Here is a 17,662-nt window from a genome sequence, read left to right on the forward strand (position 1 = left end):
AAAAGGATGGGCCCTAAAATCACACAGAACTCCTCTGCCATTTACTAGGTATATTACCATAACTTGGACCACCACTATGTACTTTTAAGAGAAAGCATTTACTAGAGGCCAAGAGAATGGTACAAAGCTGGCTTGGTGATAATTACAGAATTCCATGATAGCATTTATAAGTTATTTTCTGGTACCTAGATGATTTTTAATTGAAAACATCAATAAAATTTGGAAACCAATAGCCTACTGTCTATCTATGGTTACCAAAATATATCTTAAGGACTCTCAATATTAAAAGAATATTACATAAACTTCAAAGGTAGAATCTTTGCAAATTTTTGTCTACAAACACCACTGAATAATTAATACCAACACAAATGCTGAACCATTAAATGTATTAATGGCAGTTAATTTAATGAGATATAAATAAATATATCTTTTAAGTTCAAATAAAAATCCTTTATATGCCACCACTCCTAAACCTAACTGATCCACCTCAGACTGACTGCTAGAAAAATGACTTCTATAAATTTCCCTTCTTTCCTCTTAAGCAGTTGATTTGTCTTAGAGAGGCCCTAGTACATAGGCAATGAGAGCAATCCCTTCTATCATTAAAAAAGAATTATAAAACAATATGACTAGCATGCAAACTACAAACCTACAGTAATTAAAACAGCATGGTATTGTCATAAGGAGAAACATATTAAACAACAGAATAGAATAGAGTCCAGAAACAAACGCTGCATATATGGTCAACTGATTTTCAATCGAGGTCCAAGACCATTCAATGGGAAAAGGACAGTCTTTTTGATAAAAGGTACTGGAAACACTGGATATCAAATGCAAAAGAATGATTGGACCTTTACCTCAGACCATACACAAAAATTACCACAACATGAATCAAAGACCTCAATAAAGGAGAAGCTAAAAATATAATGCTCTTAAAACTTTGAGAAAAAGTCTTCATGACATTGAACTTGGCAATGATTTCTTGAATATGACACCAAAAACATAAAAAAAAAAAGGAAAAAAAACAGACTTCATGAAAATTCAAAACCTGTGCATCAAAGGATACTATCAAGAGAGTGAAAAGACAACTCACAGAATGGGAGAAGATATTACAAATTATATATCTGATAAGGGATTAACATCCACAATATATAAAGAACTAAAACTCAACAACAAAAAATAAATGCCCCAATTAAAAAATGAGCAAAGGACTTGAATAGATATTTCCCTATAGAAGTAACAATTCCAATGGCGGGGGGCGGGGGGGCGTACCCCTACACCAACAAACAATTCTCAGACACCAACAAGTCTGAGATGAATTCAACTAAATTCAGGTCAAGGGGCTCAGTCCTACAAAGCTGCTCCCACCCACCCATCACTTCAGATACCAGTGACAATCCCAGGTGGTTACCTGTGCTGCTAACTGACTGGCTATAAATCAGAGGTTCAAGAGCTCCTCCTTAGGTTCAATTTGCTAGAGCTGCTCACAGAACCCTAAAACATTTTACTTACTAGATCACTGATATATTATTATGAAAGAATATAACTCAGGACCAGCCAGATGGACGAGATGGAAGATACAGGGAAAGGTCAAGGAGCATCCATGCCCTTTCTAGGCATGTCACTCTCCCCAAATCTCCACGTGTTTGCCACCCAGCTCTCCAAACCCTGTCTTTTTGGGGTTATATGAAGGCCTCCTTTCATAGGTATGATTAATTCATTGGCCCCTTTACCTAGGAACATCTGATTAACTCATTGGCCCCTCCCCTCTTCCAGGAGATTACTGAAAATTCCAACCCTCTAATTGCATGGTTGGCTCCACTGGCAACCAGAGCTCATCCTTAGGTGCTTTAGAAAAGTCACACAGTAACATAACAAAATACATCTTTATCACTCTCGACACTCAGCAATTCCAAAGGTTTTGGGAGCTATGAGTCAGGAACCATGAACGTAATTATAAATCACAATATCACAAGATATACAAATGACCAATTAGCTCATAAAAAGATGTTCAACTATTAGGGAAACTGCAATTCAAAACCATAAGACACCACTTCACACTCACTAAGACTCAAAAAACAAAAAGTAAGAAGCACTGGCAAAGATATGGAGTAATTGGAACCCTTGTCCATTACTGGTGGGAATGTAAAATGGTGCAGCCACTGTGGTAAACAGTTTAGTAGTTCTTCGAAAAGTTAAACATAGAACTACCATATGACCCAGCAATTCCACCCCTAGGTATATATCCAAAAGAATTAAATGCAAGGTCTCAAATAGGTGTCTATATGCCAATGCTCATAGCAGCATTATTTACAATAGCTAAAAAGGTGAAAACAACCCAGCATTCCATCCACAGATAAAAGGATAAACAAAATATGACATATACACACAACAGAATATTATTCAGTCATAAAAGGAATGAGGTTAATATATGCTACAACACAGATGAACCTTGAAAATATTTTGCTTAGTGAAACAAGACAAATATTGTATGATTCCACTTATATGAAGTACCTAGAGCAGTCAAATCCAGAGACAGAAAATAGATTACCAGGGGCTGGAGGAGATACAATTTAATGGTAGAGAGTTTATGTTGGAAATGATGAAAATTGTGGTATGGATATCACATAGTATTATGTACACAGCATTGTGAATGTAATTATTAGCACTAAATTATACAATTACAAACATTTAAAATTATAAGTATTATGTTAGGTATATTTTATCATAATTTTAAAATGCAGCAGGAAAAAAAAGGTATTGTCAGCATACTGGAATTATGTGAGGGAAAGTAGGAAGGACTGGTAGGAATAGAGAGGAAAACACTGTATTTATGTCCTTATAAAGACATGGAATATCTCCAGAAGGATATACAAAAACAAAAACAAAAACAAAAACAAAAACAAAAACCCTGTAACAGTGATTGCCTCTGGGAGAGAACTATGTGACCACAGAAGAAGAAGTTCTCACTGCATACAGTTTTCTGTATCTTTTAAATTTTATACCTGTGGCTGAATATCTATTGTGAAAAATAAAGAGGAAAAAAAAGAAAACATAGGGATGGGTCTTAAAGGTAGCCTAGTTCAATTCTCTCACTTTATAGACAAGGAACCTGAGCAGCAAACACATTATACTCTTGCCTAAAATTCAAACACCCAATCAGGGAAGAGCTAGAGTTAAAGCAGAAGCAGATAAAGAAGAGTATATTTTGTAAAAAAAAAAAAGAAAAAAAAAAAAGAAAAGGTAATCACAAAAGAGAAAAAAAGATTTTTAGAATTTTAGAGTATACTAAGTATTTGACAAAGCGAATACTCTAGATTCATCATGAAAGTTACAATTAAACAATGCCATGGGTATTCCTGAGTACCATTTCAGGCCCAACACAAAATCAAATAAAGAAGTAGGAGAAAAACATGTTAGAAACAAAGATGGAATTGACGAACATAGAGGGAAGTGGTAACACCTTATCAAGTGCCTGAAGTGTTCTTGAGAAAACTAATGCTCCTTGGATGATCGTGCCCCACCCAACCCTTTTCCCCAAAAAATGAATGAAAATGAACGAATATCTCACCCAATGACTCTGTCCTCGCAGTTTATCATTCGATTCTCCTACTATTTCTTCCCATACGGCAGCTGTTCGGTCAAAAGAACAGGAAGCCAAAACCTGTCCAAATTCAGGATGTGCCCATGTCACACGCCACACAGACCCACTATGTGTCTAAGTGATTAAAAATAAAAAACAAAAACTGAGTTTACTCATATTTCACACATATAAGGTTTTACTTGAGGAAAGAGAATAGATATGTTTACTTCAGTAAGAAGAGAAAGCGATTCAATTTAACATTTAAATAAAAAGTTAAACTAGAACTTTTTAACTTAAAAATATTCTACATTTAGGACTGTAGCCCTTCTGGAATGAAGTTCTTCTAACATTTTACTGATAAAGAAAAACCCAGGTGGATAAAGTTGACTTTTTCCAGTGCTAATAATTACAGAGATCGGCTTCAGAGTTTAGCCTGACCAAGCTTTTAAACAGACTCTACAAGTCCGCTATTTTTTTTTTATTTGTAAATTATCTCTACAGGAAACATCCACCTAGTAAAATAAATAAAAGTAAAATAAAATAAATAAGCAAATAAAATTATTTGCCTAACAGTATACAGAAACTACAGCAACAAAATGCTTAAATGATTCTGATGTCTGTCTCAATAAACTATTCTAGGAAAAGAAGGAATGGGTGAGCAAATACAGAGAAGCCCAAATCCTTATATTCTGAGAAAATAAAGCTCAGTAACAGTATCCTTATATGTGAAAAATGTCAAATTACTATTCAACTCCTCATATTGATAAAAAAAAAAAAAAAAAGAAAAAGAAACATCTTAAAGAATTTCACATCAACTGAATTTCATTTCTGCTTTCCAGTAAAAATACCATTTGACAAGCATCAGCCCACCAATTATGTTCACAAAATCTGTTTCACGCTTCTGCATATCTAACACTTTTACACTCAACAATCTCAGAATACTTCCGTAATTTATTAATTTCTACATGGTAACAATGCCATCAACCAAAGATAAACTTTACACCCTTATTTTCTATCCTTTGTCCATTTTTTCTGGTTTCGCCTTTAATTCTTGTTTATACAGACTATCAAGTAAAATGCACTAGGGCAGTGAGATTTTGTTAAATGTCAAATTCCCAGTAAAGCACAATCTAACAAATAAGGGTTACAGAAAAATGTTCATCGCAATAAAAATACAACTTAAAAATCCATTAGTTAAGCAAAACAGAATACATTTGTTGGTATAATTTGAGTCTTATTGCTATATTTATGTTTTTAAAGAGCCTTTGAAAACATACCAAAGTACTTATGAAATATTTTGTTAAACTGAAAAGCAAGAAATAGGGGTTTCTTTTTGGAATGATAGAAAGTTTTGGAACTAAATAGAGGTGGTAGCTGTACAACACTATCAGTGGAATAAATGCCACTGAACTGTTTACTTTAAAATGATTAACTTTATGTTGTATAAATGTCATCTCAAAAAAAGGAAGCAGGCAAAAGATTTAGATAGACACTTCACTAGAGAAGATATATGAATGGAGAATAAGCACATGAACACATAATCAACACTGTTAGTCATTTAGGGCATACAAATCAAAACCAAATGCAATACCACTTCACATGCACTAATATGGCTATAATCAAAAAAGAGAGAAAATATCAAGTGTACAGGAGGATACAGAGAAACTGGAACTCTCATATATTTCTTGGTGGGAATATAAAATGGTACAGGCACTTTGGAAAACAATTTGGCAGTTTCTTAGAAAGTTAAAACATATACAACTTAGCAATGCCACTCCTCAATATCCACCTAAGAGAAATAAAATGTAAATCCATCTACACAAAGACTTATATGACATGTTCAAAACAGCATCATTCATAATTTTCAAAAACTGGAAACAGTTCACATGTCCATGAACTGGTTAATAAACAAACAAAACGTGGCTTTTTCTACACAATGTAATACTCTTCAGCATTACAAAGATTTGAACTATTGACACATGTCACGACATGAATGAACCTCAAAAATATACTAAAAGAAAGTAGCCAGGCACAAAGGTAAAAATATAGAGACAGAAAACAGTTCAGTGGTTGCCTGGGGCTTGGGAGGGGAATGAGGATTGACCACAAATGGGCATAATGGAAATTTCAGGGTTGATGGAAGTATTCTAAAAATAGATTGTGGTTATGATTGCATAACTGCATAAATTTACTAAAACTCACTGAACTGTACATTTAAAACTTATGACTCTTAAGGTATGTAAAATTCTATTTGAGTAAAGTTATTTTTTAAAAAAATAAAGAAATAAAACTACATATGAAACATCACAGCTATTAAAAGTATATAAATAAGAAATAAATAGTAAAATGCTAAAAAGAATTATGTTAGAATGCTATAGAATTACAAATTTTCTTACTCTCAAATTTTCTAAATTGTATTTCTGTCACTTTAGCAGTGAAAAATGTTAAATATCTTTTTAGGAAAAAAAGTATAAATTATATAATTCTCTCAAAGTTGAATAACAAGTCACTGATACTACCAAATAAACAATAAACATTTCAATTTTTTAAAAATTCACTGTAAAAAAACTAACCTTCCAGCTAGCAGTACAATGCCAATCTCCACTTTCACTTTTATCCCAAACCTATAAAAAAATTAAAACAGATATTTTATGCAAAGAATTCCTAAAAATTAATATGAAAAACTGAAGACAGAATTAAGACTGAATCAATATTAGGGCAAAGAAGAAGAACATGAATTCACAGAAGAATACAACCAATAAATAAACATTCGTTTTCATTCAATGAAATACTTATTGAAAACCTTGGATGTGCCAGGCACTGGGTTAAGCACTGAGGGGTCAAGGAGTCTACACTCTAATATGTAACAAAGTCAATTACAATTATAGTCAAGTCTTGTTATTTGCCATAGTTATGTTCTCTATGTTGCTGTGAACACTGAATTAACAAATACTGAATCACTGCTCTTAGGGGAAATATAAGGTGAGATTCACAGGAGTCTCTGGTCACAACATATTTGTCAACTAACCAATACATAACCTTTTTGTGTTTATATGTGTTTAAAGAGACCTTATTTGGTATATATTATTGATTCATTAACATCTACTTCTGGGTATATACCTATAAGAGTTAAAAAGCAGGATTTCACAGTGACATCAGCATCATGGCAGAATGAGAAGACTTCTTGGTCTGTCCCCTTAAAGTTACAAGTCGGACAACTACAATTTAACAAAGCATCTCCTGTTCAACACACAAACGTCTGAGATTCACACATTGAGATATCTGAAAGTGGGCATAGGGGAGCAAGCAGGGAAGGAAGGATGGAGAGAAGGATCTGCAGAGAGACTGGAGCTGTGGACACAATCTAGTAGGTGCTTGCAGTGAATGCAGCTGATACAGTAGCAGTGGAGGGCCGGATCTCAGTCTTCACTTGGCAGCCTGGATAGGGCCAGCAGGGCAGAGGCAGCATTCCACACTGAGTGGCCAATACACAATGCAGCTAAACCCTAAACCCAGTGGGAAAAAACAAAGCCACAGCCTTGCAAATCCACCTTCCCTACTCCTTCCCCACCCACTGCAGGAGAATCCAGTATTGGCAGCTGGGATACCTCAGATAGTATAGTGCAGCTAGCAGCCTATGGCTGTAAGGAAGCAGTGCTGGAAAATCATAAGCCTGGAGCCCCACTGCCAACCATATCCCATCACAGGGGTAGTGACCTGAGACCAAGGTGACCTAGTCACTGAAGGGATGGCCACCTCCTTGGGGAATACTGGGCATTTTCCACAGCTGAGGCAACACTACACCACCATGATCCCACAAGTCCCTGCAGTGCAGGTAAAACAAAACCTTAAGCTATAACACTATCTACTGGAAAATAAAAGATCTCTACTTATCGATCTGCTAAATTGTTAAAGCAAAACAGTACCTAAAAAAGTTGTTTTCAATTTCTCAAATGCCCAGAGAAATAATCTATCAAATACCACAAATAACCAAGGTAACAGGGTAGCTCAGAAAGAAAATGAATAGTCTCCAGAAAACAAACTTAAAGGCATGGAAGACTGGGATTTAAATAACAGCAAATTCAAGATTGTAGTTTTTTAAAAACTCAACCAACTACAAGAAAATTCAAAAGCAGTTCAATGAGCTCAGGACTAAAGTCAATAAACAGAAGGAGTACTTTACCAAAGAGACTGAAACTATAAAAAAGAACCAACCAAATCTAGAGATGAAAAACTCAATATATGACATGAAAAATGAATTAGAGAGCTCAGAAAATAGAGCAGACTACATGGAAGAGTTACTAATCTTTAAGATAAAAATAGAAATGACTCAGGTGGAAGAGATAGAATTGATATAAGAATTCTTTGACTCCATCAATAAAGAGCAATATTAAGAATGAGTATACCCAAAGGAAAAAAGATGGAGAAGTGAACAGAGAGCCCATTCAAACGAATAATTGATGAGAACTTTCTAAACCTATGTAAAGAGCTGGACCCTTGAATCCAAGAAGCTAACAGAGCACATAGTTATCTCAATGCAAAAAGACCTTCCCCAAGACACATTATATTAAAACTCTTGAAAGTTAATGACAAAGAAAAAATTCTCAAGGCAGCCAAGGAGGAAAAGACTATAACCTATAAAGGAAACTCCATTAGGCTATCATCGGATTTTTTTTAGCAGAAATCTTATAACCTAGGAGAGGGTGGAAATAAACTTTCAAAATATTGAAAAAAAGAAATCACCAGCCAAGAATAATATATCCAGCAAAGTTCCCCTTTAGATATGAAAAAGAAATAAAGGCTTTTCCAGACAAACTAAAGCTGAGGGAATTTATCACCACAACACCCGCATTACAAGAAATGTTGAAAAGAGCTCTTCTACCTAGAACAAAAAGACAGAAGGAAACAAAACTGTGAGTAAGATGATAGACAGAAGTGGAAAACTGCAACTCTAGTTTGGAATAAGGTATTAAACAATTATAATATAAAGGTCAAAAGGAATAAAAGCATTTTTTAAAAAAGACTACAGCTTCTGCAATTTGGAAATGAACACACAGATTATAAAGGGGTAACATGTAATAACAAAAACATAAAAGGGGACAGCGAAAAAGGACTGAATTTGCACAGGTGAATGTAGAGAAGATGCAATCAGAAAAAAAAAGGACTATTATACATATGAAAATATTTTTTGCATAAACCTAAAGGTAATTACAAAAACTCTACAAACAAAAATCTGAGACAAATGACACAAAAAAAGGATAGCACAGGAAAAAAAAAAATCATAGAACACCACCAAACTAAAATAGTAGAAAGAAATACAAGGGAAAGGAAACAATGGAGATAGAACAATCAAAAAACAAAAACAAAAACAAAAGATAAAACGGCTGTATTATGTCCCTATATGTCAATAATAAACCTAAACGTAAATGGACTGAACTGATCAATTAAAAGGCATAAAGTAGCGGGATGGGTTAAAAAAAAAAAAAAAACAAGACCCAACTATATGCTGCCTCAAGGAGACCTATCTCAGCTACAAAGTCAAACAGATTCAAAGTGATGGGGTGGAAGATGATATTCGAAGCAAATGGCATCCAGAGAAAAGCAGGTGTAGCCATGCTTGTTTCTGACAAAATACACTTCAAGATAAAAAAGTAACAAGAGACAAAGATGGACACTGTATAATGATAAAGGGAATATTTTATCGAGAATACGTAACACTTATCAATATATATGCACCAAACCTGGGAGCACTAAAATATATAAAACAATTACTAACAGACCTAAAGGAAGAAATTGACAAAAATACAATTGCAGTAGGGAACTCAAATACCCCACTGACAGCAAACAGAAAGTCAATAAAGAAATTATTGGCCTTAAATGACACATTAAACTGAACAGACATAATCGTCATACAGAGGTATCACACTGTCTGACTTCAAATTATACTACAAAGCTACAATAATCAAAACAGTATGGTATTGGCAGAAAACTAGACACACAAACCAAAAGAGCAGACTTGAGAGCCCAGAAGTAAACCCACACATGAACAGGCAACTAATTTTCAACAAAGGAGCCAAAAATATACAATGGAGAAAGGGAAGCCTCTTCAATAAATGGTATTGGGGAAATTGGAAAGCCGCATGCAAGAGAATGTAACTAGACTGCTAATGACCCCATACACAAAAATCAACTCAAAATAAATTAAAGACTTGAATATAAGAGCTGAATTAAAATACATAGAAGAAAACATAGGTACTAAACTTATGAACCTTGATCTCAGATGTTTTTTTTCTGAACTTGACCCCAAAGGCAAAGGAAGTAAAAACAAACGAGACTACATCAAACTAGAAAGATTCTGCACAGCAAAAGTAACCATCGAAACAAAAAGGCAACCAACCAACGAGAGAAGACATTTGCCAACAACACCTCCAATAAGGAACTAATACCCAAAATATATAAAGACCTCATATAACTCAACAACAAAAAAGCAAACAAACCAATTAAAAAATGGCCAGAGGGCCTGAACACTTTTCCCAAGAAAACTCACAATGGCCAACAAGTATATGAAAAGATTCTCAACTTCATTAGCTAAAAGGGAAATGCAATCAAAGCCACAGTAAGATACCACCCCACAGCTGTCAGAACAGCAACTATCAATAACGCAAGAAACAACAAGAGTTCCAGAAGACGTGGAGAAAGGGAACCCTCGTACACTGCTGATGGGAATGTAAGCTGGTACAGCCTCCATAGAAAACAGAAAAAAATTAGGAATGGAGCTACCATATGACCCAGCAACCCCTCTTCTGGTATCTACCCCAAAAATTTGAAATTACTTGTTTTTAAAACTATGTGTACCCTTATGTTCACTGCACCATTCATTACAACAGCCAAGACATGGAAACCTAAGTGTCCTTCGATGGATGACTGTATAAAGATGTGGTCCATACATATATTGGAATACTAGTCAACCTTAAAAAATGATGAAAAAGTATCGCTGGCGACAACATGGATGGATCATGAGAACATCATATTAAGTGAAATAAGTCAGACAAAAAAGAACAAGAACATATGATTTCATTCATATGTGGGATATAAAATAGAAAGCAAAAAATGAACAAACAAAACAAACTCATAGACACAGACAGCAGTATAGTGGTTACTAGAGAGTAAGCAGGTGAGAAAGAATAAAGAGGGTAAAAGAAGGGTACAGTGACAGAAATATCTTGACTTTGAGTGGTGAGCACACAATGCATTATACAAATGATGTATTATAAAACTGTACTCCTTAAACTTATAATGTGATCAACTAATCCTAATCCCAATAAATTTAATTTAAAAATAAATAAAAGGCAGGGTTTCAAAGAGATATTTGTACACTCACATTCATAGCAGCATTATTTACAATAGCTAGAATGCAGAAGCAACCCAAGTCCATGGACAGTGGAATGATAAGCAAAATGTGGTATACACAATACATAAAATGGAACATTCAGGCTTAAAAAGAAAACTGACATATGCCACGTGTACAAAAGTAAAAGAAAACATTAAACTAAGTTAAACAAGCCTGTCACAAAAATGACAAAATGTATGATTCCACTTAAATGAGGTACCTAGAGTAACCAAATTCATAAACACAGAAAGCAAAATAGTGGTTGCCAGGGGATGGAGAGTTTAATGGATACTGAGTTTCAGTTCTGCAAAATGAAAAAGTCCTGGAAATGGTGGTGATGGTTGCAGAAAGATGTGAATGTACCTAATACCACTTAACTGTACACTTAAAAATGGTTAAGATGATAAATTTTATTATGTGTATTTTATCACATAAAACTTTTAAAGAAAAATTGTAATGATAATGCCCAACATGGAAAATGATGCTTTCAAATCAATACTCTCACTGGCAGTGTAAAACAGACACCTTCAAAAAGGCAATTTGCCAATTACTCTCAACAGCTTTTAAAATATTCACTAATTTCTTACTGGAATGAGTCTAAGGAAATGATACAAAATATATAAAAAGCTAAACGAAGATCTTCATTGCAACACTACTCTGACAAAATCTACAAATTAAAAGATTCAGTAATAAGTGAACGATTAAAAAAAAAAGTACCTCTTCAGCTAACACATTAATTAATGCAATATTCACAATAGCCAAAAAGTGGATGAATGGATAAACAAAATGCAGCGTATACATACAAAATATTATTCAACCTTAAAAACGAAATTGATACATGCTACAAACTTGAAAACATCATGGTAAGTTAAATGAACCAGACACAAAATGTCAAATATGATTCCATTTATATGAGGTACCCAGAATAGTCAAATTTATAGAGAAAAAGTTAGAGCTGACCAGCAGCTGGGGGAAAAAGGGAAGAGGGAGCTACTAGGTACAGAGTTTCTGTTTAGGATGAAGATAACTTTCTGGGGAGTATAGTGGTGATGGTTGCACAGCAATGTGAATACTGTGCTTACTGCTATTGAACTGTAACATACACTTTAAAATGGTTAGTTTACCACAATAAAAAAAAAAAAAAGTTTTTATGTGATTCCAAACCTTTTACAGGTAAAAGCACTATTTGATGAATTTGGCGGCACAAATCGTTTTTAAAAAGAAAAACTAGTTATGATTATCTATGAGGGATCGCTGATATCATACTTGTGAAAAACAATGAGTAAACACTGTCCTTCGGATTTTCAGCTATTTCGAAGTTGTGGAGAATGCAAATACTCCACACACCAGCCTTCAAGTCTGTTACTGTTTACCCTGCATCTTTGAGGTTCCTAAATCCCAAATACCCTCGTATAGAAGAAATTCTGCTTGTCACGGACGTTTACAGGAACTTTATTAAACACACTCCAATCCCTCTATAGATGAACTTCACTGGATGTAAACGGATTGGTACTTTTCTTTCATCGCGAAACAAAACGAGCCTCCTATCGCTACACAAGGAGAGAATTATCTCCCCAGGTGAGGTACCCAGAACTCAGAACACAACGCGAACTGACTGCCTTACAGGAACCAGGGGTCAGTCCTCTCACTGAGCAAGCACGGTTAACGCAGGACAGCTGCTGCCAGAACTCCGCGGACGGGCACACGCGCACTGGACACAGAGCTGAGAGAGCTCCCCGGCTCCCGCCCACCGGGACGCGATAGCGCGAACTCGGGAAACCCCCTACTCCCAGCTTCCCCGGCGGCGGCGGCGGCGGCGGCGTCGGAGGAGCTGAGCCAGGTGCCGGACGAGGAGCTGCTGCGCTGGAGCAAGGAGGAGCTGGCCGCGCGCCGGCGGCGCCTGTGACCCCAGGGTGAGGGGGCGAGCATGGCGGAGCAGGCCCCCTACCGGTGCTCGCCTGCTTCCTTTGGGTCCAGGCTTCGTACCTGGAGGCGCGCCTCGATATCAAAAGTGGTACCCTTTCAGAGCGCCGGTCTCTCCGCTCCGCGTACGCTCCCACTCCCCTGCTTCGGACTCCGCCCCGCCCGAAGGCTCCGCGCGTACCTTGACACTCTGGTCGCTGGAACAAGTCGCCATCCGCCGCCCGTGAAAGTCGAAAGAAACATCATGAATAAGATCCTTATGGTCCGCCGCTATGCTGCGTGCCACAAACATGACCTCCGCCGGGCCCGTGCTTCCTCCGAATGCCCCTCCCCCCTCAAAAGTGGGACACTAGCCACCAGGACACGGGCCACCAGGACGTGCACGGAGCGCTTCGCCTGCGCGCGCCCGCGCCCCGCCCTTCTTCCCATCATGCCCCGCGAGGCCGCCGCGACAGCGACTGCTCCTCCCCCAGGAGTTCTGTGGTGCATGGCCGTGGTCCTCCGGTCGGTTGGGTTTGCGGTGCTTTGATAAAAGTAAGAATTAATCGTTGAAGTATGGAAATTGAGAGAAACGCTAAAGTTAAAACTGTCATACACAGTCCTCGAACTTGAGTCAATTCTGGTCAGCGTTTCGATCGATTTACCCCGAGACGGGGCGAATGCTCGGAGCGAGTAGAGAAGGCGGACTTGGATTTGGTCAGGAATCTTCGCTGGGACAACTAAAGAGCAAGGGAAAATGGAGAGATGCCTGAAGATGAGAGTAAATAGTCCAGGCTCAGTAGCCTATAAATGCAGACAGGAGGATGGAGTCTGGAGGAAGAAAAGTGAGGGGTCATGCGGGTCCAAGAGCAGGTATTAAGGGAAAGGAGGTGGAAATGATCAGAAGGCGTCAAATTGTTTTAAAGATTTCACAGGTAGAACAGGCTTGGCGGTAGAACGAACAGGAATCAGGACATATGCAATGAGATACTAGGAATTAGAATGTTCTACATGTACCAACTTAAAGCACCTAGGGGAATGGCAGGATCCAAAGTGAATTGGAAAAAATGACTCGCCTGGAGCCAGAGTTCTCAATGAAGAAATAAGTCAAATGAGAAAAAAAAAAAAAAAAACACTGGGAAGAAGGCCAGTAAAAAAGAGTCCTCAAATCAAGGATTGAATCAAACCTAGTAAGTGGAGGAATAATCTGCAAAGACATTAACAGTTTACGGGATTTAGTTTATCAGATATTCCAGAGAGCTTAATGATAGATAGGAAACAGTGGAAGATTGGGTGTGGGGAGTGAAAGTAAAAAAGAGAGAAAAAGAAGAAAGAAATGAGCCTGCGGAAGGGGTTTGTATTTGGATTTTGACCATGGTAAGATTAGCAAATTAGAAAGTTTTCAAAGCAAATAGTCCTAGCTGTCCCCTGATGGGTTACACAGAAACCAGCAAAAGGAGGTGTAGCAATAACCTAGTCTTTCTAGAATTTACTTTCCTTTTTTTTGCACTGAAAAAATTATAAGATTTTATTGGTGCTTTAATTGGCAGACCCCAAATCTGTGAGTTGCAGGTGTGATAACTAGTAACTAATTATTTTTAAGAAAGTACTATGTATAAAAGTCCGATCAATTTATAAAAGCTCCAGAACTTAAAAATCTTCTTAATTTAAATATTTTTTAAATTACGTTGGGAAGACAGTAGACAGAAAGGTACCAGAGATTATCTGGGCGGGGGGTTAAATAGGTGAAGCACAGGGGATTTTTAAAATAGACCATTTTTTAGAGCATTTTAGGTTCAAGCAAAATTGAGCAAAAAAATATTAGTTCAGATATATATATCTACCCTCTGTGAGAGTTCACTCCAAAATGTGCTTTAATAATATGTGGATTATTTTGAGCTAAAGTCAAAAGAGACATTGTGGGCTCAGGAGAAACTTCTGCCCCTCCCCGCCATTAACTATTAGAGGAATTTGAGTTAGGAGGCTTGGCCTTACTAAGAGATCAGAGAGAACTCATCTACATGGCATGGCAAACTACTGATTACTGGACATGTGTTCTCATTGCATTTACCTTCTGAAGCCCCAGAGTACCTTAAATCATCCTTAGTCCAGAATGTCATATATACCTTATTTTTCCTTTCTGTTTTTGAAATGTATGTGGGAGTCTCTAACCCTCATGTATGTATGAAGGGTTCCAGTACATACGTATGTAATAAAATTTGGTTATTGTTTCTTATTAGTTGGTCTCACCTCTATTCGATTGTTAGATAAGCCAAAAGAACCTTCAGGATAAAGGAAAATTCTTTCCTCTCCCGCAACTCCCTTACTGGCCTCCACCACTATCAATATCTAACATAGCGGTACATTTGTTATAAATGACAAACCTGCATTGACACATCATAATCACCCAAAGTCCATAGTTTACCTTGGGATTCACTTTGGGTGTTGTAATTTCTGTGGGTTTTGACAAATGTGTAGTGACATGTATTCACCATTGTAGTGTTGCAGAAATGTTGCAAAAATCAGACTGGCGAGAAACCAAGCACCACTCTGAGAGTTGGAGATCTCAGATTATTATGCCAGTAGTCCCAGAGGAGCTAGCGCTCTGAAGATTTGCGCCCCCAGCTCAGTTGCGACTTTGCTTATATAGGGCTTATTTTGGATGGGCCGATTGGTTAATTTGTCCTCAGATGGTTACAGAGCGTGGGAGTTGCTATGGATACAGGCAGTTACATTTGTTTTTTAGACAAAACAAGCAAAAGGGAGGATGAGTCTTTAGTTAATTTCGAGGTCACCCTGCCCTATGGCCTATGCAGCAAGCATATCTGCAGAAGGAGAACAAAGAGCTGATTATAAGGTTAACCTTTTGAGTGAAAATTCCTCTTCATGCAGGATAGTTTTCACTGCCTTAAAAACCCTCTGTGCTCCACTTATTCATTCCACCCTTTCAATCCCTGAGAACCACTGATTTTTTCCACTGTCTCCATAATTTTTCCTTTTCCAGAATGTCATATAGTGAGAATGATACAATATATAGCCTTATCAGATGAGCTTTTTTCACTTAATGTGTATTTAAGTTTCTTCCATGCCTTATTATGGCTTGATAACTTTTTAGCACTGAAAAATATGTTATTGTCTGGATACCACAGTTTGCTTAGCCATTCACCTATTGAAGGACATCTTAGTTGCTTCCAAGTTTTGATGATTGTGAATAAAGCTGCTATAGACATCTGTCTGTGGGTTTTTGTGTGGACATAAATTTTCAACTCCTTTGGGTATATACTAAAGAATATGATTGCTGGATCATCTGGTATATGTTTAGTTTTGTAAGAAACCACTAAACTATCTTTCAAAGTAGCTGTACCATTTTGTAGTCCCATCATCAATGAGAGTTCCTATTGCTCCACATTCTTGTCAGCATTTGCTGTTGTCAGTGTTCTGGATTTTGGCCATTCTAAAATATAGGTAGTATATCCCATTATTTTAATTTGCATTTCGCTGATGACATATGATGTCAGGCATCTTTTCATATGCTTATTTGCCTTCTGTATATCTTCTCTGGTGAGGTGTCTATTCAGGTTTTTTGCCCATTTTTAAATCAGGTTGTTTTGTTTTCTTATTTTTGAGTTTTAAGAGTTCTTTGTATATTTTGGATAACAGTCCTTTATCAGATGTGTCGTTTTGAAATATTTTTCTCACTCTGTGACTTGTCTCCTCATTCTCTTTTTTTAGATAATTTTTTATTTTTCAATTACAGTTGATATACGATATTATGTTTCAAGTGTAAAACATAGTGATTAGACATTTATATAACTTATAAATGTTATAGTACTGATAAATCTAGAACTCGTATGACACCATATTTAGTTATTACAATATTACTGTCTCTATTCCCTATGCTATACTTTATATCCCCAGGCCCATTTTGTAACTACCAATTTGTACTTATTATTCATTTCCCCTTTTTCACTATGCCCCAACCCCCCTCCCATCTGGCAACCATCAAAAAGTTCTATCTATGAGTTTGTTTCTGTTTTGTTTATTTTGTTTTGTAGATTCCACATATAAGTGAAATTATATGGTATTTATTTTTCCATGTCGGATTTATTTCACTTAGCATAATACCCTCTAGATCCATCTATGTTGTTGCAGATGGCAATATTTCCTTCTTTTATGGTTAAGTAAATTCCATTTTATATATTTACCACTTCTTTATCCATTCATCTATTGATGGACACTTAGGTTCTTTCTTGAGTGTAAATAATGCAGCAATGAACATATGGATGCATATGTCTTTGAATTCATGTTTTTGGTTTCTTCTGATAAATACCCAGAAGTGGAATTACTGATTCCTTCCTTGTCTTTTTTTATAGCCTTTGCTTTAAAGTCTATTTTGTGTGGTATAAGTATTGCTACTCCAGCTTTTTTTTTTTTTCACTTCCATTTTCATGAAACATCTTTTTTCATCCATTTACTTTTAGTATGTGTGTGTCTTTCAATCAGAAATCTCCTGTAGGCAACATATGTAAGGACCCTGTTTTCTTAACCATTCAGCCACCCTATGATTTTCGATTGGAGCATTTAAACCATTTACATTAAAGTAATTGTTGCTACACATGTAGTTATTGCCTTTTATTCCTCATATATTTGATCTTTTTTTTTTTTCCTTAAAGAGGTCTCTTTAACATTCTTGTAATACTGGTTTGGCTTTTTCTTTTTTAAAAAAAAATTATTTATTTTAATTAGTTTCAAGTATATAGTATTTTGGTTAGACATCTATATAGTTC

General features: G+C 36.4%; 1 protein-coding gene across 3 annotated transcripts in view; it reads right to left on the reverse strand.

Annotated features, from left to right (window-relative positions):
- Positions 1-13,308, reverse strand: part of SEH1L (SEH1 like nucleoporin) — a 28,776-nt gene extending 15,468 nt beyond the window's left edge. The window contains exons 1-3 of one of the 3 annotated variants that reach the window (XM_006909211.3): positions 13,078-13,307; positions 6,157-6,207; positions 3,572-3,718 (exon numbers count right to left, since the gene is read on the reverse strand). In XM_006909211.3, coding sequence (XP_006909273.1) covers positions 3,572-3,718; positions 6,157-6,207; positions 13,078-13,188 — 309 coding nt within the window. In that variant the 5' untranslated portion in view covers positions 13,189-13,307. Of the gene's footprint in view, positions 1-3,571; positions 3,719-6,156; positions 6,208-13,077 lie in introns of all 3 variants that reach the window. The other 2 variants (XM_006909212.3, XM_006909213.3) reach the window with 2 other exon arrangements.
- Positions 13,309-17,662: the final 4,354 nt, after the last annotated feature.

Source organism: Pteropus alecto, unplaced genomic scaffold (assembly GCF_000325575.1).
Source record: "Pteropus alecto unplaced genomic scaffold, ASM32557v1 scaffold233, whole genome shotgun sequence".
In the NCBI taxonomy this organism is placed as follows: Eukaryota; Metazoa; Chordata; class Mammalia; order Chiroptera; family Pteropodidae; genus Pteropus; species Pteropus alecto.